Source organism: Carcharhinus amblyrhynchos, chromosome 11 (genome assembly GCF_965287045.1).
Source record: "Carcharhinus amblyrhynchos chromosome 11, sCarAmb.v2.hapA, whole genome shotgun sequence".
Lineage (NCBI taxonomy): Eukaryota > Metazoa > Chordata > Chondrichthyes > Carcharhiniformes > Carcharhinidae > Carcharhinus > Carcharhinus amblyrhynchos.
The window spans coordinates 40940908-40966941 of NC_137334.1; the positions used below are offsets into that span (position 1 = coordinate 40940908).

The 26034-nt window shown below is 37.6% G+C and overlaps 1 protein-coding gene across 1 annotated transcript in view; it reads left to right on the forward strand.

The window, feature by feature from the left end:
• ttn.2 (titin, tandem duplicate 2) overlaps window positions 1–26034 on the forward strand; it is a 324032-nt gene that overhangs the window by 144012 nt on the left and 153986 nt on the right. The window contains exons 122-138 of the mRNA XM_080198903.1: window positions 2012–2134; window positions 2767–2850; window positions 4832–4915; window positions 6186–6266; window positions 7247–7330; window positions 9257–9331; window positions 11276–11359; window positions 13328–13411; window positions 13951–14034; window positions 14856–14936; window positions 15950–16198; window positions 17367–17450; window positions 18309–18392; window positions 19414–19497; window positions 20241–20321; window positions 20743–20817; window positions 21227–21310. Coding sequence (XP_080055029.1) covers window positions 2012–2134; window positions 2767–2850; window positions 4832–4915; window positions 6186–6266; window positions 7247–7330; window positions 9257–9331; window positions 11276–11359; window positions 13328–13411; window positions 13951–14034; window positions 14856–14936; window positions 15950–16198; window positions 17367–17450; window positions 18309–18392; window positions 19414–19497; window positions 20241–20321; window positions 20743–20817; window positions 21227–21310 — 1605 coding nt within the window. The remainder of the gene's footprint in view (window positions 1–2011; window positions 2135–2766; window positions 2851–4831; window positions 4916–6185; window positions 6267–7246; window positions 7331–9256; window positions 9332–11275; window positions 11360–13327; window positions 13412–13950; window positions 14035–14855; window positions 14937–15949; window positions 16199–17366; window positions 17451–18308; window positions 18393–19413; window positions 19498–20240; window positions 20322–20742; window positions 20818–21226; window positions 21311–26034) is intronic.

The following is a 26034-nucleotide window of genomic DNA, read 5'->3' on the forward strand; positions in this document are numbered from 1 at the left end:
GTTTCCAGACTTGATGAAGGACTTGGTCCTGACTTGAAGGATTCTTCACAAATCATTTAATCAGAGGTATGGGCCCAGCATCTTCTTGAACTATGACATGACAGGGTGAATGAACTGAGGATCTCTAAGCGGAACAAGTTGCTGGAAACGAGAGTCAAGGACGGAAGAAGGACTCTCAATGGGAGCATGAGGACCAGTATGTTAGACATGTCCAATTCATTACGTATATCCTCAGTGAAATCCACTATCTATTGCAGCCACAAGTGCAACATCGGAACAGGATGATGTTGGCACTGACAGTGTCCATGGAAGTGACTGTGGCCAGGGTTCTTCTGCTTCTGATTTTGTTGTGTCAGCACCATGGACTAATGTGCATATTCCACCAGCGTGTATATGTGTAATGTTAGTTAAACTAGTCATGACTTGTTGAAATCGTAGGCCTGATAATGGAAATGTTTACATGGAAATAATCTAAAGGTAGGCCTTGAAGATTTCAAATGATGGGGCTGTGACATTTTGTCGCCATAACATAGTAGAGCATGGCTATATTTTCTGACTGACCTGCCTATGCACCAAGAATTTCATTGTGCATAATTACGAGCCTTCTTCTGAATGTCCCACCAAATCTTCATCTGAGTCATCTGCAGCAGAACGTTTGTGAAACCTCACCATCTGGCAAACTAGCACCAATGCTTCCCAGATCCCCTGACCTGGCTATAGCCCACTTGTACCTGGTGACTCACCATGTGAAAATCTTTTCTTTATTTATTTCTGGGGTGTGGGCATTGCTGGATAGGCCAACATTTGTTGCCCATTCCTAATTGCCCTTCAGAACGTGGTGGTGAGGTACCTTATTAAATCACTGCATTCCACATGGTGTGGACTGTTATCACTGGTAGGGAGAGAGTTCCAGGATTTTGTCCCAACAGTAGAGAAGGAATTGCAATATATTTCCAAGTCAGGATGGTGAGAGATTTTGGAGGAGAACTTACAAGTGGTGGTGTTCACATGCCCTTACCCTTCTCGATGGTGATAGTTATGGATTTGGGAGGTGCGGTCTGAGGAGCCTTGGTGAGTTCCTGCAGTTCATCTTGTGGATGGAATACATTACTGCCACTGTGCATTGGTGTTGGAAGGTGTGAATGTTTGTGGATGGATTGACAATTAAGGAAGCTGCTTTATCCTGAATGGTGTAGAGCTTCTTGAATATTGCTGGAGCTGCACTCATCCAGGCAAGTAAAGAATATTCCATCACATCCCTAACTTGTACCTCGTAGATGGTGAACAGGCATTGAGGAGTCAGGAGATGAGTTACTTTCTATAGGAATCCTAGCCTCTGAGCTGCTCTTTAGCGTCAGTATGTCTGTAGCTAGTCCAGTTCAGTTTCTGGTCAATGGTAATCCCCAGGATGTCGATAGTGGAGAACTCAGTGACGGTAATATCATTGAATATCAAGGGGTGATGGTTAGATTCTCTCTTGTTGGGGATGGTCCTTGCCTTGCACTTATGTGGAGCAAATGTTACTTGCCATTTGTCAGCCCAAGCCTGGATATTGTCAACATCTTGCTGAATTTGGACATCAACAGGGTTCTGTATCTGAGGTGCAAAACATTGTGCAGTCATTGTCAGGGCCCATAACCTTTGCAGTACACAGTGCTGTCAGCTGTTTTTTGATATCGTGTTGAGTGAATCAAATTGGCTGAAGACTGGTTGAGGCTGAGATGGATCATCCACTCAGCACTTCTGGCTGAATATTATCATGAATGCTTCAGCTTTATCTTTTGCACTGATGCTGGGCTCCTCCATCATTGAGGATGGGAATGCTCTACAAGCTCTTCTGCTCTAGTGTGCTCTTTAATTGTCCACCACTATTCACAGTTGGATGTGGCAGGACTGTAGAGCTTGCCTTTGTCTGTCACGTGCTTTGTGTGATTTTCATTAGATGTTTAAATAAATGTCATTCTTTTTAATAAGCTTTTGCTAAATATAAAACATATTCCTAAAATGCCAGATGTTGCTGTGAAAGCTACTCCTGAAGAACCAGTTCCGGTTCAAAGGAAACCTACTCCTGGGAAACCAGTTCCGGTTCAAAGGAAACCTACTCCTGAAGAACCAGTTTCAGTTCCAGTAAAAGGTACAAAAATACAAAATTTTATATAAACATTTTCCCATATGGTATGGTAGTTTCGTCTTGGCACAAAGGTGACAATTTTGTCTTGTTTTCATAATGTTTCAAAGGAAAAATTGACTGTTTGTTGCTTAAAAAAACTAATTTTCAACTGTTGTGAATATGAGTGTTGTGATCATTCTTCTTATCTGTGTACATACAAATTATGAATATTGTGATAGTATTAGCATTCTTCAATATTCTGCTAAGAGATGGATTAAATTGGAGTGAAGCTTCTTTCAAAAAAACTGAAAATTTGAAAAAAATTATGAAATATTTTAAGAAAAATTGTGATGATGATATTGGAATAAGACTCAGCAAAATGTTTCATTTGTTAGCAAAAAGAGTAAGGAGCCTTTTTGTGTTATATTTTAGCAGATATGTTACAAGGAAGTAAAAATATTCCATTAACTCTGTCAGTGATTCAAATTCATATTGACATTGCATTACATACATAAGTACCAATAACTGGTACAGCTTTACAATTATGTTATTGTTACAGTAGAGATTGTTGTGTGTTGTCCTCTTTGGTGCTTTAATGCATTCTGTATATTTTCTTCATTTACTCAAGTCTTTAAACAATCAATGTTCTTTTAAAGTGCCGGGGATCCCTAAAAAAGCAGTTATTGAAGAAGCAAAACCAGCCATTATTTCAAGGAAAAAGGAGGTTTCTCCATTAGAAGGTATATTATTACCTTGAGGAATTTTGTGCAAGCTTCATTCATATATCATTTACTATCAACTTCATATCAGAATGCAAGCATGATTTTTCTTCATAATCATCTTATGTGTTCTAATCAGAACCCTGTTGTTGTTGGTGATGCTTATTGTGGCATTTATTGATTTTATTTTATGCTATGTTTCATTCTGTTGTGAGTTGTCTTTATGTGTCATGCTCATTTATTGTTTTAAGTGTTTTATTTTTGCTTTAACATAATAATTGGGGATTTAATCTGGAATATTTGAATCCATGGAGGGATGATTGTAATTAATTTGTTATGTCATCAATTTAGAAAGTAAGGCTGGAGCTCTACCACAGAATCAGAGCGGGCGAAGGTCCGTTGACCTCAGGTGGGAATTTTCGGTCTCCCCCGATCGAGGCCGTAAAACCCCGCCCTAAGTCTATTGTTTTCTTAGTTCCCATGATGGGGGAGGCAATGCCTAGTGGTATTGTCACTAGACCATTAATCTAGAAACTCATCTAATGTTCTAAGGACCCGTTTCAAATCTCACCATGACAGGTAGTGCAATTTGAATTCAATAAAAAGAATATCTGGAATGAAAAATCTCCTGATGACCATGAAGCCTTTGTTGACTGTCAGAAAAACCCATCTGGTTCACTAATGTCCTTTAGGGAAGGAAACCTGCAAAACATAATTTTAAAGGTAGTTTGATTTTTGCTGGCTCCCACTAGAGTTACTGCCATTTTTTCATTTGTAGTATCAGTTGTCAAAATTATTAATTTGAATAAGGAATGTCTTCTTCCAGCAAATACAATGCTAAGATGCAAGTTCAGACAACATGGAAACTCCTGATGGTTCAGAGAGTAAATAGGATTGAATTTTTACTGATCAAAAAGATTTGATCAGTAAAACCCGTTTTAGAGCCCAAGATGAGTCAGCTTGTTTAGTCATGATGAAGTTTAACAATGCCAAGATTCTTTTTTGCATCCCCTATTTAGATAAGACAGAAACTTCCTTGCTTATATTCTAGAATCAAGTTTGATTCTGTTGCAAGAAGAGTTTAGATGATTTAAAATGTGCTGGATGGTGGGAGGAGTGGTAAATGTGGCCAGGAAGGACACATAGTTGTAAGAGCAGTAGCAGATTTTGAGAGTATGAGTGTTTCAGAGAAGAGGTGAAGTTAAGCCTTCCCCAGATAACTGGAGCAAGTGGAAAAGGGAAGGATTGTTATTTGTATTGTGGTAAAGATAGAGTTCTGTGGATCCATGGAGAAAATATGCAACGTGAAGTAGCAATCCAAGTGAAATCACTCAGTTTATTTGTTCATTGCAACCAGTTCCTGGCAATAGTGGTTAATGCATTAATATATTTTACCACACTTCATCATGTTCATTCACCATTTTGCCTTGGCACCCAGAAACTGTCATAGAGTATCTCAGGCGGAATTCTTCCATCTGGGACTAAGTTCTGTGGCTGGGGTATGGGAGAAATGCACCACCTTGTTTCTATTTTGAATGTCCACCAGCTCCCTTACAGACGTATCTGAAAATCTATTGGTCTTGCTTGAAAGCTTCTTGTCCCCAGACATCTTGCAGCTTCAGATTGTCGCTTCCCTGCTTGGGTCACAAAAAAAGCATATTCACTGTAAGCCTTTAAGAAGCTGCTAAAGCACTTGATTTCTCACTTTCTAATCAATGAGCTGCCTTTGGTGAGTGCATTTTATGCTCTCACTTGACTCACTCTTGCAAATTATGGTCGATATGCAATTGGGTAGGTTTACCCAGTAACTTGTATAAATGCTTGCGCCTTTCACCATGCACACATCTAATAAGAGACAAAAACCGACCTTAATGTCTCCACTTGTTGAGTATAGTCAAGCAGTTATCAAAATGCACAGATCAGAAGATCTGTTTCTAATCCTTGGCTTGCATGATAAATCAGGCAATATTATACTTTTTTAAAACCATGCCTTTTCTTAAAGTGACAGAGGTTGGTCCGGAGCCAATTATTGAAGAAGTAAAACCAGCTGTTGTGCCAAGAAAAGAAAAGGTTGCTCCAGCAAAAGGTACAAGACCACTCAGGATCCAGACACCAGCATTATCTTTACATCATACAGCATTTTGTTCTTTCTTTTACAATAAAAATGATAGCTACTTTCCATGCTTGGTGCTTCAGCCCGAATCAAAGCAATTTCTTTGATGTTTCGACTAGTGCAATTTCACTTTCTATATCTATTCATAGATTTTACCATTCCTCTACAGTGTAGTGAAGTTATAACACAATTTTGTTTTGTTGTTTAGGTTACTCGTGCTCTTTGACTTAAGTAACCAGCAATTCAACATTTTCATTACAATGCTTAGATGAAAATGTTATTTCAAGCAATGAGGTGAATGTAAAGTTAATATCTTGGAGTTAATCATAGAACTCCTACAGTGCAGAAGGAGGCCTTTGGCCCATCGAGCCTGCACCAACAACAATCCCACCCAGGTCCTATCCCCATAACCCCACATATTTATCCTCGTAATCCCTCTGACACTAAGGGGTAATTTATCATGACCAATCAAAGTAACCCGCACATCTTTGGAGTTCAGGAGGAAACTGAAACACCCAAAGGAAACCCATGCAGACACGGGACAAATGTGCAAACTCCACACAGATTGCGACCCAAGCCTGGAATTGAACCCTAGAAGTGCTAGCCACTGTGTCATCACGCCGCCCTAATATGTAATATACATGTTATATGTAACGTAGAATCACCTGTATGAAAACAAACCCACTATTTAAGACAATTTTAAAATCAGTTACTATGTTGCAACATGAATCATTTGATTTGAAAAATATAAACAGTGAAATTAAGTTGTTTATAATTTACAAAGATAGCAAAGAAATACTTTAATATGATGGTATCAGTGCACCCAGATCACCAGTATTATCCACCATTTACTTTTAAAACTGCAGCCAGGTCTCTGTCACAAGTCAGAATACCTTGGTTATTCTTCCATAAAAGTATTTTGGGAAAAAAGTTATATTTAATGTTAAGCTTGTAAAGGGAAAATGTATTCAGGGAAATTTATTAAAATAGGCAACAATAAAAAGATAGTTAAAGTGCTAATAAGCTAGTTTAGATGTTGTTTCTCATGTATTGTAAATAATAAATGTAACAATTCTTCTCTGTCCATGTCTCACTCGGTGTCTGCACAGGTTTTGAAATAGTAATCATGCAAAGGTTATCTTGGCGATTTAGTGTTTGTCATTGCAAGGAAAAATATCGCTTTACGTCAGCATTGTCTGCTGTGTGGTTCATGTCATAATTTCTTGCTTAAATTTTTTTCAAGTACCAGAAGTTCCTAAGAAACCAATTCCCGAGGAAGTTAAAACCATCAGAGTGCCAAGAGAAGAGATTGTTCCAGCTGAAGGTAAAAACAAATTCGTAGAAGATTTTACATCAACATTCTTCATCCTTAATCTCTTATTCTTACTATTACAACTATTTTCAAATCTGCTTCTTATTTAAATGTTACATGTATTTTCCATGTCTGTATCTTTATGCTGGTCACTTCGTCCATTGCAACCTCATATATTGGCCCAAATCTTGCTGGAATGAGGCATCCTGTTGTGTGCACAATTATTTGTACTTTTTCCTGCACCCTTCAGATGAATTGTTTTTTGTCCCATAAATTGCAGAAAGTGCAAGCTGAAAGCATTATGGTTAGGGTAATGAGGCATAATAGGATTTAAGTGAATGACAGGAACAACAGTCTATCTTCTTAACCAATGAGACTGGTGTTACACAAACAATCATCATACAGTTAAGAGAGTACTTACACTGTTAAGTTCCCAGCCCTAACAATCTGTGCCAATCTTAATTTAAGTTCAAAGTGCAAGTTCCAATAAGGTGCTAAAATATCAAGGCTGTTGAGGGTAAGATGTGGTTTGTGAGTCAAACAGTGGAGCAAAATGTCTTTAAAAAATCAAGTTATGGCAATTTATAATTCATATCACAACTTTTTTGTGTCTCAATTTTCATTATAACAAAGTATGTTATCAGCTCACCATTTTTCCAGGAAAACTTGAGCCAATGCACTTAGCGCATTTCTTTATTATTGTTACAGGAGTAGCTAAATATGTTGATACACTACTATGATAGTGTATCAAATAAATGTAAATTTGATCATGAACCTTCACATTTATAGGGAGATTTAATGAATATAAAACATGATAGTAATACAATGTTTGTTAAAACAATCTATTCAGCATTTCATGTATGTTAGTTACTTTTATTGTGTATGTTTCATGTTATCGTGTTATGTCATGTTATGTATGTTTTGTACATCTTCAAAGCTATATAAATGTTATTGGTTGAATCATAATGATTTAAAAAAAATATTCTTTCAAGTTCCGGAAATCCCTAAGAGGACAGTTGTTGAACAAGTGAAACCAATTACCACCACAAGAAGAGAAGAGGTCATTCTAACCCCAGGTATAAAATTAAGAAGGTGTCAATTGAGTTTATTCTTATATATGAAACCATGTATCATTTCCATTGTACTGGAAATGATTCTGACTTCTTTCGGTCATCACATAAATTCTTTCTGAGACACTGCTTAGTAGCTTCTTAAAAACAATATTTGTTAAAAAGTTTTTTAAAGTTTATTTATTAGTCACAAGTAAGGCTTACATTAACACTGCAATGAAGTTACTGTGAAATTCCCCTACTCAGCACTCTCCAGCACCTGTTCGGGTCAATGCTTCTAACCAGCACATCTTTCAGACTGTAGGAGGAAATCCAAGCAGATACAGGGAGAACATACAAATTCCACACAGACAGTGACCCAAGCCGGGAATCAAACCCAGTTCTCTGGCACTGTGAGACAGTAGTGCTAACCACTGTGCCACCTTGCTGCCCCAATAGATCACGCAAATTCTTACTGAGACACTGCTTTTGTAGCTTCTTCTTAAAAACATTATTTGTCTTTGTGCATTAAACTAAGTTGTGGTGTTCTGTCATATTGTCATGGTGTTCTAACAAATGTTGTAAAGTGCTGGAAATATAGCTAAGAGTTGTCCGGGCTCACATGTCCTGACCTTGTGGCCAATGGGTACAGAGAATTTGGCGCTCAGCCAAATCTCCGTTCACAGCAGTGGGACTGGAGAATCCCAGCTGCCGGAAGAGGTCAGAGAATTCTGGCCATAACCCTTGTGTGATAATATGATAGCAATTGATATTGAATATTCATATTTACAATTTACGGTGAGTTTGTGCTGTTTAATTCAAATTATTAAAAATATTAATAACTTTTCAGCGACTACATGCTGACTTGTGTCATTACATTTGGAGATGCTGGCTGGCATTTTACGGCCCTTCCTGTAAGTGGAATCTTCCCGTCCACTGAAGCCCCCCTCTCCACGCCCCACCCTCCCATTCCCCCCAGCCGTGGCAGATTCCCTGATGTCAAGATGGACAAGCAATACAGAACAACATAGACATCGGCAGGACTGGAAGATCCCACCAGCTGCCAACTCCACCACCAGAAAATGCTACTCGTGCAAGAAAATTAATTTTAATGTGAATTAACTTAGTTTGTAAAGAGTTTAATGCATCTTTGCAAAAAGAGGCACATGTAACATTAAATTGGCTAACATACTTAGATATTTAAACTGAAATGGTAAAGATTTAGTAGACACAACCAAAGCAGAAACAGAAGAGAAGTAAGTTGAAAACAAATGTGTAATTATCGATCTTGCAGAAAGAAAGACTTGAAATCTATGGATCCCAACCTAAGAATGTTGTGCTACAAATGACACCATGGCAATAATTTGAGTAAAATCGTTAATTCAAAATATACACAACAGTAGTGACCAACTAAAAAATGGAATATAAAATTTTGACTTAAAGCAAATGAGTCAGATAGTCAAATCCCCCTTCTCTGCTCAATAATATTTCTTAGCCATGACCTCAAAAGAGCATATTCCAATTTGTTTGTATCAACAATTGAGATTTACGATTTTGTGCCCAACGTGAGACATTTTTCTGCAATTGGGTCTGTGTCCATTATAAAACACATTGAAATGTTCTCAATTAATTTCACATATAACATTTAGAACCAAGCACATTCCATTTCTCTGCACTGGGTTTCAACCCAAATCCCAGAGAATAGAAGGCTGTATCTAACCTATTTCACCATTTGGTCATGAATCTGAGATATTTATGTTTATTTTGCATGCACTTAGATAACTTCTCTTTATGAATTCTTATGAAAAGTAATTTACTTTATTTCTGTGTCTTGTTCACCTCATATTGTCATCTTTTGTCTCTTGTTAGTTCCATGTTAGCTTGTTGTTAAATGTTAGCCTATAACTATTTTTGAATTACATCTTAAATTAATAATGTTCTTTAATGTGCCAGAATTCATTGAGAAGACCATTCCTGAAGAAATTAAACCTGTTCCTGTTCCCAAAAAAGATATTATACCAACCAAAGGTATAAAAAGTTTTTTTTTAAACAATCTTGTAAAAGTATTCTGTCTTCAGTTATGATCCATGTTACCTTTTGTTGTCTTCTAATATGTTGCAGTGTGTGTTTTCTTTTAGTGTTTCTTGTTAATTGATGATAATTGTCTTCTACATGTTCATAATGAGTGACAATCTGCTACAATACCATGGCATTCTGTAATTCATGCTTAAAATCTATGTAAATTTGTCTTAAACAGTTTTAACAGAAGTCTAATATTTGTGCAATTTGGACTTTAGTCTGTAAGCTTGAACATTCGGATCTTTACTGAATTCAAATATTAAAATTTTTGAATTTAATAAAATTTTAATTATTGCATGATAATTTGATGACTTACTTTGACAAAAAAAGTGAAAACTTGTCTTTAAGTGTAAGGTCAGCAAAGGAATTATAATTGCATGAAATATATTTTGTTAACAAACCCTCAGGTGGAATTCTTCCATGTTGAGACTAGGTGCTTTGGAGGGTTGCTCGAGCGCACCTGTCCTGCCAACCAGAATGGTGAGATCCCACCTCAGATTCAGTGCTTGGAATCTCATTAATTGTACACAAACGCGCCCCCCTCAATTTTCCTGGTTGTCTGGCAGCTGATTCATCCGTTTGCCCTCTGCTGATGAGTTCAAAAGTCCTGGTGCTATATTTAAACACCGGTCCTGTTCACTCGTATCGCTCTCTCCAGCCCATTTGCCTTCACTGTGCAGGACGTCAGCAACCCAGAGGGAAAAGGCCAGCAGCTTCAAGAAGAAGTCTTTTTGATTCAACCACTCCCCCTCCACCCCTGAGCCCATCACCTGTGAGGCATCCATGTCCCTCTTTGATCTCAACCACCATCTCTGGAGTCTTTATCCATCCCCTTCCAGTAAGTGATGTGGTATTCCTTTGATCCCCTTATTGTGAGCTTTCCATGCAACCTTATTGGGGTCCAGTTTTCATACCATTGGTCCTCCTTCTGTTGTTTGGCTTCATCATTTACCTTCTTGCCCACTGTTTTGCCAGCCATCCTAAGCCCTCACCATTCCCCTCCACCCCTCCCACCCTTGTACAGCCCTCCTTCCATATTGCTCTCCTTGTCTTAGCCTTTGTCAGGCTATATCCACTCCATCCCAAACTTCAGAACTTTATTGTGATAGCTGCATGAATCCCACAGCACAGTCCTGTAAAGATAAACACTGCTGGATGGCACTGGGGAAAGGAGACCCCTGTACTCCTCAACCCCAGCCTCAGTACTTATCTGACCTGGTGATATAGGAGGTTCCAGCAGCATGGTGATGTCCATGGAGTCCAGCTCAGCATGGAGATGGAGGGCAGAGTGGTGTACAGTGCATCAGGAGCAGCGCAGCACAAGAGCAAAATGTTGCACTGACCCCGAAGTGTCTGGACAACTGAGGACCATCTTATGCACGTCACTAATTAGCAATTGGGTTTGACATTTCCACTGGTATGATGGAAGCTGGAAAGGCCTGATGGGAAGCTGTGGGGGTGGTGGGTTTGCTGTTTGGATGAGAGTTCATGAGATGCAAATGAATGCAAATAACATTTGTGCCATTTACCAGCAGGTAGTGCAACCCACTATTAAACTCCCCTCCCCATCCCCCACCCCCATCCTCCTGCCCCATTGGGAGAATTGCAACATGATTTTCCTTGGATTTTTTTGTCTTCCACTAGATTCACCACATCCGCCCACCACCAAACCCTCTGGAGCTGGCTGGAAGAATTCCGCCCATTGCTGATATTTGTTATTGTTTAATTGATTGAGTAGTAATACATAACTGATAAAATATATTGAATTGTGATGTCTTGCATTAGTTTCATCTGTCACTTATGCTTTGTATCTTAACCTCTTTCTACGTATCTTCATTGTCATATAACATACATTCTTAAGTGAATCTGATCTTAAACAATTGTCCTTTAAAGTACCAGAGATTCGTAAGAAGCCAGTAATGGAAGAAGAGAAACCAAGCATTATTCTAGAAAAAGAAGAGATCACTCCAGCAAAAGGTAGAGATAAATACGAGATGTTTTTGTAACGTTTTATTCTTCGAAATGACAGTATGTTGTTGCCATTATAATTACAGTTTCTGCATTTTGTGGTCATCTCTTGAACCTCAGTCTTACTTTGGTGCTGTTTGTTCTGCAGATGTAGACTGTCCTTCTGTTCTTTGTATAAAAAATGTTCTGTTAAAGTGTTGTATATATGTGCTTTGCATTACAAAACAACCATGCTGGGAAAGGTTTTTGAATGAGTTAAAAGAAAATTTAAACTTAAACCTGGTGATTCTTCGACCTTGCTAATGCAGGCACAAATCCCGTTGTGGGTCCCATAACGGACCCCTCCCGTTATGGTCCCGAGAGGGGCCATAACGGGATTTGCAACAGGGAGATTTCATTTTGAGATTTTCCCTTCTTCCCCCCGCATTCCCAGCTGGCGATATAATCTGGTTCATACCCTTAAATTAGCATGTATTAATAGTGACTTAAGTATTCAGAAAAGACTTTAAGCTGAATTCTCAGGGAAGCTCAATGCTCACACCATCTTGTGTGATGTGAAACCAGCAGAAATCACTACAGGTCTCCAAAACGGAGATCAGATGTGATGACCGTGATGGGGATGTGGGACCCTGAGGCCATTGTAGCTATACACACATTCCACCCCCCCCCACCCCACCTTAATAGTTAGACACATCATTAGACAGAGCCCGAGCACTGCCTCCTTCGCTTATGCCAACCTGCAGGAATTGCATCACATTTACTGCTGGAGAAGACATTTCATCATTTTTTAGAGAATTATAGCCAAAATATTTCCATTTATACAGAAACTTAAATGTGTAATGAATTCTACTTCAGTTAGTGTTATATTGCTTTGATTTTGAAAAGTTAAAATAAAATTATGGGCTAACAAATATACATAAATTGTGAACCTGTAACTCATCCTTTGGCCAGGACTTTTTGCTCACGCTTTTTAAAGTTTATTTATTGTTGTCACAAATAGGCTTATGTTAACACTCCTGTCAGGCATGTTTGGCAGAGGGCCCAGAAAATCTTACGAGAACTCTCAAATCGTGTTTCACACCGATATAAATACGTGACGTGATTGTCCCTTCCATCATTGACATAGCCATTTCCCAACATTGAAAGTTGAGAACATCATTCAAATACATTAACATCTAATTATCAAGCCTCAACGCCTGAATCAATCTACCTACACCATCAGAAAGTCCATTCACTTTGGGTGGAACCCACCTGGCCTCCCAAGGTGTGTATCTGGCAAGCATCACTTGTGGGTGAGGGTCCTGCCCGGGCACTTCCAAGCAATGTCAGGGGCAAAGCCTAAGGAGTGTCAAGCGGAGAAGGGGTTTCGTGTGAACTTCTTTGCTTTAAAAATGGTGCCACAATCTTCAAAGGACTAAGTTGCTGGTGGGCATGTGAATCAGAGGCCACCCTGCCATTGTTACCTAATAAGACAGGCCTCTTGATTCTTTTTTCCCCCTATGTCCAACCCTATATGTCAGAGAAAACTGATGTTTCTATTGGCAGCTTCAACGCTGCTTCTCCAGCCCACCATTGGCCTTTATCAAATTCTGGGAAATTGCTGGTCTTTTAGTTTTAGCTTGTTGATGAAAATAACATTGAAGTATATTTTTCTCTGTCTATCTGTGATATTAAAGTAAAATAGATAAATTAATGACAGTGCAATACAGATTTTTCTTAACCATGCACAGAAGAAACTGTGCCCAATTAATGTAAAACCTCTTTATCGCAGTTGATGTGCAATTGCCTTAATAGAGTATGTGTTCATGCAAGTAAATCTCCTTCTGATTTAAAGATCATGTATTTGCAAATGTGCATGAAATCCTATATTTGTATCTCTTGTCATTTGTGTTTCATGTTGTCTATTGTTTAACATCTTCACAATTATGTGTGCTTTATTGAGTTACTTTGCTCTTAATACACAATTGTTCTTTAAAGTGCCAGAGGTTCCTAAAAAGCCTGTGGCTGAAGAAATGATACCAACCCCTATTTCAAGAAAAGAAGCAGTCATTCCTGTCAAAGGTATAAAATAAATAACAATGATTGTTGAACTTTGTATGTTATGTTTTTGATTTTTTTTGGTCATTATCTTTTGTTTATTTGTTTGTCTTTTTTGAGATGAAAATAAAACATGTTTAAAATTAACAATTTGACTTCCAACTCTTTAGGATGTACCAATATTAGTTACCTTTAGTTTTGCCCAATCTAGTCTGACCAATGATTTGACCTTGACTTGGAAAAATTTAAGATTATTTAAATTTAAGTGTGATTGAAAACATTTAAATTAATGCGTGAACTAGAAAATAATTAAACTCATTTGTAAAGACAATTTTTTTTCAAAATTTGTTAGCAAAGAAAACTTATTACCAATTACTGCTCAATTGCAGTAAACTATGTATATAAGAACTCTAGCTGTCTAACTTATTAGTTTCATTGCACATTCAAGACGTTCGTGCTAGTGTTTCACTCTCTTAGATGTGTTCATCTGGTCTCAATTAATGTAATATCATGAAAGCTGTGCTTATTTATTTGGGCTAATGAAACAATAATGTTCTTTGAAGTGCCAGAGGTTCCCAAGAAGGCCCCTGTTGAAGAAATTAAAGTAGTTACTGTTCCAAGAAAAGAGGAAGCCCCTCCAGCTGAAGGTACATTGCAATGGAATGACTTACAATAATTTAGTTTCTAAATAGTGTGACAAAATCTTCATATTATTAAACAGAAAACAGCTTCTATTTTCATAGTCATCCCTGAAATCTTTTCGTACCCTATCTGAAATATAGAATTGATCATCTCTGTTTTTATATGTCAGTCTATTTGTTTTGTTACAACATTGTATTATGTATGTTTTGTTGATGTAGTAATAACTCCAGAGTGTAGGGAAAATGATTTTTTTGTTAATTTGATGTCAAATTTGAAAATAATCTGAGACATTTTGATTTGTACAGACTACATTGAAAGATTTCCAAAGTTATCAAGAGTATATTTTCAATTAATAAAAACACTCCAACAATATTTATTAGTTCAATACCACCATTCTTACAACATGGATTAGATTATTTTGTTAGAAAATTTGGACAAAAATGTCTTATTTTTGTCAGACAATAGAATGTGAAACAGTTAAAAACATAATCTATCACAACATGAAAATCATTTTCGTCTTGATACAAGGGTGGGATTTTCCAGCTGTCCTGGCTGGCAAGATATTCTGGTCCTGATGAAGGCAGCGGGATGGGCAGGACATGCAAAATGCCACTGACATTTGCGAGCCAGCTCAATTTCTGGAAAACACTCTGAGGGAGGGCAAGAAAATCTCACCCAAGTCATGTTCATTCATAAGAAAACATAGATTTATGCTAGTTTGTCTACCAATTTGTCATGTTTTCTTGACTTACTGTTTATATGTCTTTGAATTTTTATGTAAGTTCTTTGAATGAATCTTATCTTAAAAGCATTATGTCATTTAAAGTGCCAGAGGTCCATAAGAAGCCAATAAAACCAGAAGAAAAGCCAACCATTGTTCCAAGAGATAAAGTAGCACCAGCAAAAGGTACAAAAGTAGAATGACCGTCTTCTAACACAGCGACGTGTGCTCATACCATTAGAACAAAAATAGTTATTTCTATTCCTGGACATGCACTATTCTTCTTCAGAACTTTATTTCTAATCCTTCTTGTTATTCTTTGATTCTTTATCAATTTGTCAATGAATCTGTAATAACCTTGTGATTCTGAAGCTCATGTTATATCTGTGTAAATTGTAGAAGTTGTAAGATGCACAGAATTCAGTATAATTTTACAGCATAGAAACAGCCCAGTCAGCATTTGCTTATTATTGTCCATTTTAATCACCTCAGTTATTCTGTATATTGGAAAGTTCTACATTCTGATCATTGAGTGAAGAAGCTCCTTCTAAATGCCTTATTGGGTTTATTCTTGGATATTTTATATTCATTGTCCCACATTTTGGATTCTCCACAAGTGGAAACACACTATCAAATCCGTTCATAATTAGTCTTTCTTCTTTTAGAGAAAGGAACTCCAATCTGTTCGATCTTTTCGACATTTGGTTGCATATTTTTCAAATGCAACCAAATAAATCTAAATATTATTTTGAAGATTTTGGGTAGGATTGTTAGGCTGTGGCGCCCCAAGACTGGAAATTCCCACCTGAGCTCAACGGACTTTGAATCATCCTCCAAATTTTCTGTCCCGCTACGATTCCCGCAGCAAGCGAGACAGGAGAATTTCGGCCTTTATTTTATACCAGTGTCCCAATGTGTAGTGATCCACCAGAAATAACATTTTAGTCAATTACATGAATGATTATAGTTGAACAAGCCTGGTATATTACTATTGGAAAATCTTCAGAATTTTCAAGCCATCAAACAGACATTGACAAATATATACTCTCTTAGTTCACCAAGTAAATGTGCACTGACAGTAGAGAAAATTCATAGTTTTACGGCAATGTGTGTTTCATATAGTATTGACATATTTTTAAATGTCTTGAATGAAGCATTTTTTGGATTGAACATATCTTAAAATGCAATGTTCATTAAAGTGCCAGAAGTCGCCAAGAAGCCAGAAGTCACCAAGAAGCCAGAAGTCGCCAAGAAGCCAGAAGTCGCCAAGAAGCCAGAAGTCGCCAAGAAGCCAGAAGTCGCCAAGAAGCCAGAAGCCGCCAAGAAGCCAGAAGCCGCCAAGAAGCCAGAAGCCGCCAAGAAGCCAGAAGTCGCCAAGAAGCCAGGAATACCAGAAGACATTAAGCCAGTTGCTGTTTCAAGGGAAAAGGGTGTCATCTTAACAAAAGGTACAAATGTACACTGAAACATTGCATACAATCTTTATAGCTTTCTTGCTGTATTATTATATAAATTATTGTCTGTTTATCATGTCTTGCTCACTTGCCAAAGCCTAAACTCTTATTTTGGTTCGTTTTGTTGATATGACTGGAATTTGTCATGCCTTTTGTTTGTGAGTTTAATTCTGTGGTCTTCATATAAGTCTTACCTACTTATATAGTGCTCGTTTTCATGTGTCATTTGGCATCTGAATTTGTATTTATGTGTTTGTATTGTGATAAGAAGAGGTTTAATTTGTAGTAAAATAATTATTTACTCATTTTTAAAATTCAAGAAATAATATGTAAAGTAGCAGGACACCATTGTGACCATAGAGAGTGGGAGATAAAAGGCAATCATATTATTTTAATTAACATTATGGAAATAGATAGTGGGATATCTAATTTTGATTAATTGCTAATATTTGGCCTTAAACAATAGATTTGAATACATATTAATATTTAACTAATTACTGCATTTCCCGAGAAATAATCAGTTTTAGAAATCTGACGTGGAAGAAGTACAAACAAAATAATTTTAAATGACAACTTAATTGTTAGGCTAATGAGAATTGTTTATGGTATTCTGAGCACAGTAAATTACTGGTGCATTAGGGTCCTTATTCTTAAAAATGCTTCAATGTCACAAGTAGGCTTACATTATCATTGCAATGAAATTACTTGAAAATCCCCTAGTCGCCACACTCCAGTGCCTGTTCGGGAGAATTTAGCATGGCCAATCCATCTAACCATCACGTCCTTCAGATTGTGGATGGAAACCAGAGCACCCGGAGGAAACCCACACAGACACACGGAGAACGTGCAGACTCTGTCTGGGAATCGAGTCCGGGTGCCTGGCGCTGTGAGGCAGCAGTGCTAACCACTGTGTCACCGTACTGCCCCTGAAACATTGTGCCACATATTATGCCTGATATAAGCTCTGCAAATGGATGAATTTTGAATAAACTAATATCTCATATCTTTAGATATAATAGTTATGCTATTCTTAGAAAAATTATTATTATCCTGTGTTAGATGTGTCTGTGTGTTTCATGTTGTGTTTTCTTTTAAAATTCTCTTCAAAATTATACACGTCTTTTCAACAAATCACATTCTTAAACAATAATGTTCTTTGAAGTTGGGGAGATGCCTCAGATGCCGATTGCCTTTGAAGCTCAACCAGTCACTGTACTGAGGGAAAAAGAGACCATCACAGTAACAGGTAGAAAACTACATGGACCTATCATTCTTCTGCTTATTTCTTTTTCTATTTTTCATGGCCTTCATGTAAATCATTTACATTTTTTGTGTATGAATTTGTGTTCTGCAACTGTAGACCAAATTTTAAGTCTGTGTTGTGTTGACTGTCATATGAAGAAGTTTTACTTGTTTAAAACATTATTCATTCATATTATGAAATTGAGATATGAATATATGTGCCAAATTATATAAAATGGCACACCATCTTGGCTGAACTAGGACTGGAAATGTGAGGAGGGAAATAAATAAAATTAGTAAGTGAGTGATTCGAAGTTTGTGTTTGAATCACGTTATAGGAGATAGAAAGGCTTGGATAAAAACTGCTTACATATTACAAATTAAATATAATTAAAAACTTGGGAGTGTTCAGCATACAGCATGTTCAAATAATTGGTCTATGAAACTGCTAAAAAAGAAAAAGGACCTTGCATTTACCTTCCACTTTGGATGTCTCTAAAAGCTTCACAAATGTTTTGAAGGGTAGTCATAAGTAATGAAGGGAAATGTAGCAGCCAGTTTTCATTCAGTCAAATCCCATTACCAGCTTTGAGATAAATGACCACAAAATTTTTTTTGTGTGTTTGAGAGATAAATATTGGCCACAACAGTGGAGATAAAAATCTGCTGTTTTTTGAAAAATACCATGGGATCTTGTATCCAGCTGAATGGGCAGCCTATTCATTTACCTGGACAATTTATTTAATGTAACGTACTCTTGTGTTAGCTTCATCTGTCATATGTGTTTCATGTTGTTCTGAATTATTAAATATTTTTGAAGTTGTTAATTAATCTCATCTTAAAACAATGATGTCTTTTGAAGTGTCAGAAATTCCTCAGAAGCCAATTGTTGAAGAATTCAAACCAGTTACTGTTCAGGAAAAAGAAGAGATCATTACAGTTGAAGGTACAAAAATGAAAAGAAGACTTTCATACAAACTTCATCCAACATTATTATGTGAACAGTTGCTACTTTGCATAGCATTATATATCATAACCAGGGACCTTTCTGAACTCTAAGTCCCATTGGTCTTCTCCATCTGTATCCATTAATGCATGCTGTTGTGTTGTATGGTGGTGTTTCTGTTTTATATCTGATTGCATTGCTTGTGCTGCCATGGAGAAGCTTTAATAGCTAATAATGTTTAATTAAGTACCAAAAGATTAGAAGTAATGAAGCGAATATATTAATAAATTGTTACACACTAACTAGAAGTATTATACAAGTGAAATGGAAATGCCAATTAGAAGAAAATTAATTTAGTTATAAAATAGTGGGGAATATATTTCAAACTACAGTCATTCTGATACACTCCCTATGTAACCAGAACAGAAAAAAAGCCAGTTGAATCTTGATCTAGATCAGTCTCATGAGGAGACTGGAGCATAGTTAGGAGGCCCCCAATATCAGGAATTTCTGAAATCTCAGGCTTCAAAGAGATTTGCTTGTGGAGTCAGCATAAGAACATCTGCTAGGACTAGATGAGACCAAGAGACCGAACATATTGGTTTATCTAATGATGGATATGAAACTGTGGTCTGAACCGTATTAAAGTTAGCATATTTTCTAACCTTTGCAAAGGGTCTTTAAGGGTCTTTAAGAGGGGGATAGCTAAAATTAATTTCCTGCTTGGAGGTCTAACACCTTAATACTTGAACATCTTAGATGTACCTCTGTTTAACATGTGAGCCCACCACTTAACAGCAGCTGAGTAGTAATCATTCAATTTAGCCAAAGAAAGATTTCTTGCTAGGTGCTATCCCCACATAAATGGAATTACCGCTCTTTACAACATGGAATGCTATTTAATGTTTGTTGCTATTGTTATGTGTTTCATAGGACATGGCTTTGCCTGTTCTTAAACAATTTCAAAATGATTAAATGTTCTTGCATAAATTACATCTTAAAACAATCATATTCTTCAAAGAGCGCGAAGTTTATAAGATGACTACTATTGAAGAGTTCCAACAAGATGAAGTTGAAAGAAGAGAGATTATTACTCCAGTAAAAGGTACAAAATAATCAGAATTTCAAACTAGCTTTCATCTTGTGTTACAAAATTTATACTTTTCGTCATTTTCTTATATATCCAATTCTAAGTTCTTAGCTTTTTCTTCTTCAAAAGTAATTCACCTAAGCCATATTTCTGTGTATCTATCGTCAATTGTGCATTCCTGTTTAATTGGTACATCAATTAATATTTGTTTACATTTGTTTGTGTTGTATATGCTACCATAACGGTAGGTCTAACAATAAGGAAAAAAAATCTATTTGCATTCAGTGCTGTCAAACAAATTTACTTTTTGAGTATTTTGTATTTCTGCCAAATTTATTATGACAGCATAAGTAACAAAAACATCAGGAATATAGATGTTATTTGGAAAGAAACCTGAAGTTACTTGCTGACTTGTATCATTGCATATGTAAAACAAAAAAGAAAATGCAAAATGGTAAAACAATCTCATTTTTAAATTTGATAATTTTACATAATGAGTAAACGATCTTTATTTTCTAATTGTTGGGAGAAATGCATTATCCTAGCAATTCAAAATTATCCTTATAACCATTTTCTCCTCAAGTGCCCAAAAAGTAATTAATAAGATATACTAATTTTGTTGCTTTACGAGAGAAATGTCACTGTGTTAATTTTGTCTGTTCAGTGTGTTTCATATTATATTAAGTTGTATATATAACTTTAGCATGATGTATATAATTACCCATGAATCTTACATTAAACAATCATATTCTTTAAAGTGCTGGAAGTGCCAAAGAAACCAGCTGCTGAACCAGTCCAACCACTTAAAATTCCAAGAGAAAAAGTCACTCCTGTAAAAGGTATATTAAAAAATCCATGTAAATACTATATATACAGCTGTTCTTGTCAATCTGTTTGCACAGTAACTTCTTCAATCCTATCCAGAATTTCCTTTGGTACTTGTTATTTATCACCAAAGTAAAAATTAGAAGTAAAATCCTTTCTCTAGTAAAGATAGCAAAATACGTATTTTGCCAAAATAAATGTTCTCAAGTATGATTCCCCAATACAGAAATATGTAACCATTACTACTTACTACTCATACATTGAATTATAGAAAGCTACATTACTTTGATTTAACAGTTGTCTTGTACTTGTAATAGGGAATGTCATTTTGTGTTAATTTAGTGTTTTTTGTGTCTGGATTTGGTCAACTAACTTTAATGTTATCTGAATCATCTTAAATGAACCTTATCTTTAAACCAATAATGTTCTTTAAAGTGCCAGAGATCCCAAAGAAACCAATTGATGAAGAACCAGTTATGGTTTCAAGGAAGGAAGTTGCACCAACTGAAGGTACAAAAGAACACAGAAGAGTTTCCATCCAAATCTTAATCTTATGCACTGTACTGTCCTGTTATCTACAACATTGTAAAAACATGTATTTTTTTTTCATAAATTAACTAACATCTTACTTATACTGTTTTTATTCCAGCATATATCCATTTATTTATGCTTAGTAATTCTTTTCTTCTGCAAAATAGTAGCTAATATAGTTTTTGTCACTCACACGACATACTGTCTGCTGCAATATTTTCCACGTCCATTCAATACTTACATTGTTACAAAGTAATGTGTCCTATTCTGTTCGTTTTGTCTGTCATGTCATTTTGAGTTTCAGTATCTTAATGGCTTTATAGATTTTCATGAAATAATTGAATTCTGAAGTAATATCATGGTAAAATTATAATAATGTTCTTTAAAGTGCCAGAGCTTCCAAGAGAACCTGTTATTGAAGTGGAGAAACCAGTTGCTATTCCAGGAAAAGAGGAGGCTCTTCCAAAAAAAGGTATACAATAAAGAAGAGGATTTCAACCCAACATAGTGTTCTGGCCATTCCATTATAACATGTCTTTTGGGGCTATCTCATTAATGTAACTAAAATTTCACTTCGAACACAATTAAGTCAAAATATCTTCTTATTGCCATTGATGTGTCCTTTTATTTATGTTGTGAGGTGTCGATAAATGTAGTGTGTCTCCTTGCATTTTTCATGTCGTCCTATCTTAATTGTAAACGTCATGTTTTGTTCTTTGGAGACTGTAACCAAAACTTGAGGTTGGAACTTGAACTACTCATAGCTTAGCTTCTGGATTATTTCTTCAGGCTGCTGTTTTTGGAACTTCAATATACTTGTCTAAAGTTTGATTACACAACAGGAAGTCGTCTGTCTGTTTGTTAAAACAAGTTGTTTACTGATTTGGTTGGCCTGGTAGGCCAACTTCTTCTGTAAATTAAACAGGACTGGGAGAACACAGAGAGGCCACAAGAACAGGGCAAGCTGCTAGAAGAGGCAGAGGGAGGGCTTTCAGCACGATGTCATATTTTTAAGGCTGGTCTTTAGGGAGCAATTCTCTTATCTCAACTTCAACATGGACCAGTGTTCAAGATATCTTCACTTCACAAAATAAACCATGACTGAAATGTGCTAACTGCTGCAGCCAAGCTGCAATCTCAATGAATGGCAAGGACAGCATTGCTGTGTCTTTCAAGGTTATGTAGCTGTTATCTTTGCTATGTCTGATTCTTTGCAGGCTGCTGCTGGAGATGTAGCTTATATGTTAGTTTGTAATATACAGCTGCATCCGGGATGTCAGGGGACCTATCTATGCAGAGAGCTTCACCTCATTTATTCTTGCTGGAGTTGAGCAGATAGAGCAATCAAGAGGGTTTACATGTGTATTCTATGGTACAGGGTGCCATGGACATCCTGCACATTGGCTTTGCATAAACCTCATGTGAGCTCAGCATTTTTTACAAACCGAAAGGCATTCCACTCCCTTACTTATTTGTAGATATATATCCACAAGTAGCTCACAATGCAGATGAATATCTACTATCCTGGCAGCATTCTCTGTATCACCATGTTCTCTGTTGACCCAGTATGATAAGCCCAAGGCTGACTACTGTGCAACAATTGATATGCACTCATGACATGACTTGTTATTCCTGTATAGAACCCACACCCATAAGCAAGGCATGTCTACAAAGAAAATCATGTTGTCACAAAAAATATTACAGAGTATTCCCAAGCAACGTTGTCATTATCCGAACCAGTGTGGAGGTGCGCTGTGGTTTTCGTCTGAGCAAGCAACAATATTTGTGCTAGTTTGCTTCATGTTGCATGACATCATCTTTATGGGAAAAGAAGCGAGGACCTATTTGGTCACCCCTTTCTGTCCCAGCTCTTCATGGATGGTAGTAGCACCTCAGCCAATTTTCCCCAATCAGCAAAATTCCACATTCCTTATCCTTCCTTTATCACAAACCATCATATTCTCTTTCTGGTCCTATAAACGGAAAAAACATCTGAAAATAAACCTTCTAATGCACTTTTATGTATTCAGCCGTGAGATAATGTATCTAAAATAGTCCAATCACCAATGTGTATTTCCCTAGTGTTACTGTTCTAGAAGGTTCAGCTGCAGACTATACCATTTCAGCCTGGGCTGTAGCTGTCTGGAATGGCTGACGGATAGGCAACAAAAGTACAGATAGAGTGCAGAGATGGGAACAAGAATGTTGCAGTTTTGAGAGGGGTTCCACTGCCATTCTCATGGACCACTGCCATTCTGCTGGGACAGCTCCAAAGCAATCTTATTGATCTGCTGGACATCAAATTAATGGACAAAAAAACCCTCTGAACAATGGTACATCAGAGCCATGATACTCTTACAACAGTGCACAGAGCTTTGATGGAAGCCGCTGAAACTGCAATAGAAGTTGATATGTTGCCCTTAAGGAGTGATATCACAGTGAGTTCCACAGAGCTGAGCACCCATTCCAGTTTCGAAAGAATGGGCCCTAAGTTTATCCAAAGCCCTGTGCTAAATCTCTATTGGACACCGTGAGATTCCTTGAAATTAAGCAGACATTGCAATGCTCTGAATGTTTGGTTATGTACACCCACCAGCTTTATTTTTTCTAAAGTGCAATCTGTCAAAATCCTTGTCTGAATCTATGTTATATGACCCATTAGGATGGTTTGCCCTAGAGGGGAACTTGCCAAGCACCTGCCATTCTTGTCCTTCGCTAGAGCATGGTAGAGATTGAGAGTTTGGAACATGCTGTTAAAACAGGCTTGTTGAGTTGCTGCAATGCAGCTTGTAGATGGTACACACTGCAGCCACTGTGCACCTGTGATGAATGGATTGAATGTTTAAGGTTTGGAGGGGGGCATTAATCAGGAATGCTACATTTTTCCTGGATGGTGTCAAGCTTCTTTGGTGTTGGAGCTGCATTCATCTTGGCAAGTGGAGAATGTTCCATCACACTCCTGTTTTATACCTTGTAAATGATGGGCAAGCTTTGGTTCACTTCAGAATTCCCAGTCTCTGACCTGCTGTTGTACAATAAGAAGTCTCACAACACCAGGTTAAAGTCCAATAGGTTTATTGGTAACACAAGCCACAAGCTTTCAGAGCGCTTCTCCTTCTTCTGTTCACAAATAGGGCATATAAAGACACTGCTCTTGTAGCCATGGCTTTTGCAGTTAAGTTTCTGGTTAATGGTACCCCCCCTCCCCCACACACACACACCCCAACCCAGGATGTTGATGATGTGAAATTCAGTGATCGTAAGACTGCTAAACATCAAGGGGAGATGATTAGTTTTTTGTCTTGTTGAGATGGTCATAGCCTGGCACTTGTATGGATATTAGTTACTACTTATCAGTCCAAGTGTGAATGTTTCCCCAATCTTGATACATCTGGACACAAACTGCATCAGTATCTGAGGAATTGCAGGAAAGTACTGAACGTCATGTAATTGTCCCCACCTCTGACTGAATTTTGCAGCAAAGTTCATTGATAAAGTAGCTGAAGATGTTTGGGCTTGGAACACTACCCTGAGGAACTCCTGCAGTAAACTCCTTAGGGCCAAGATGATTATCAATAACCATTAGTATTTTGCATTGTGTTAGCTATGACTCCAACTAATGTAGAGTTTTCCCATTTGCTTCTTGATGCCACATTCAGTTAAAGCAAGCCTTGATGTTGATAACGGATATTCTCCCCTCACTGCCTGTATTCAACTCTTTTTTTCTGCAGCTGAATGGCCCTGGCAGACCTCAAACTAAACATCTATGAGCAGGTTATTGCTGTGCAAGTGTCGCTTGATATCACTGCCACCACCATCTTCCATTACGTTGCCGTTGATTAAGAATAGGCTGTTGGGACAATAATTCACCAGGCTGGATTTTTCTGCTTTTTGTGGACAGGGCATGTCTGGACACTTTTGCATATTGTCAGGTAGAGGCCAGCATTGCAGTTGTGCTGGAAAGTTGGCTGGAACGTGATTCTTCTGGAGCACAAGACTACAACTTGGATGTTGTTAGGACCCATTATAGTTCTTGTAGCTGGTACTGTCAACCCATTCTTGGTATCAGGTGGAGTGAATTGAATGAGTTGACGACTAGTATCTGCAATCTTTTGACCTCAGAAGGAGGCTGAGATGGATCAAGCAATTGACATTCCAATCGGAAGATGGTTGCAAATGTTTCAGCTCCGTCTTTTTCATTGGGTTCCAGTTTGTGGAGTCTCCTCATCCTTTAGTCGTTTCATTGTCCACCACTTCTCATGTATGAATGAAACAGAACTGCAGAGATTTGATCTGGTTCATTGTTTGTACACTCGCTCAACGTTGCCTATTGTGAGCTGCTCCCAGCTTTTAGCATAAATGTGGTGTTGTCTTATAACTTCACCATGTTGGAATCTTATCTTGAGGTTTGCATGGTGCTGCTCCTGATTGATTGAACCAGCATTGATCCTCTGACTTGATGGTAATGGAAGACTGAGGGATGCAGCAGGTGATGGTTACACATTGCAGTTAAATACATGCTGCTCCTGTCCTTGGTTCAAGGATGCCAGGTTTTGAGCAGTTAACTCTGTTCTGAATCTATCCCATTTAGCATGATGGTGGTTCCATCCAACAGCACACAAGCTCAGTTTGACAGCAGCTATGTCCTTCAGGGCAGACCAGCTCGATCAGGAGTGTTGCTACTGAACCACTATTACTGATTGGCGTTGAAATCCTGCTTGGAGTATACATTCTGTGCTACCCTGAATACCTCTTCTAAATAAACACAGAGGAATACTAATCAACAGCTGAGGCAATGTGGCAGGAAGAAGTCAGTAGGATGTTTCCTTACCTATTTTTCACTTATTAACATCAGAGTTCACAAGGTCTGGAGATAATGTTATGAGAGCTTCCAAGATCAGTTCCTCCCCACCCTATGCCACTGTGTCACCAAGATTGGTAGGTGTGTCTGGCTGGTTGGACAGGACACACCTGGGCACAGTGATCCAAGAGTCCAGGACGTTGGCTGTAAGGTATGATACAGTGAGTATGGCTATGTCAGGGCGATGCTGGGCTCATCTGTGAAACAACTCTTCCAATTATTGCATAAGTACTAGGGCATTTGTGATGATGACATTGCAGGATCAGCAGAGCAGGATGTGCCTTTGTCTTTTGTGGTGTTCTGGTCAGTGTTGGGTAGGGTCCATCTGGTTTTAT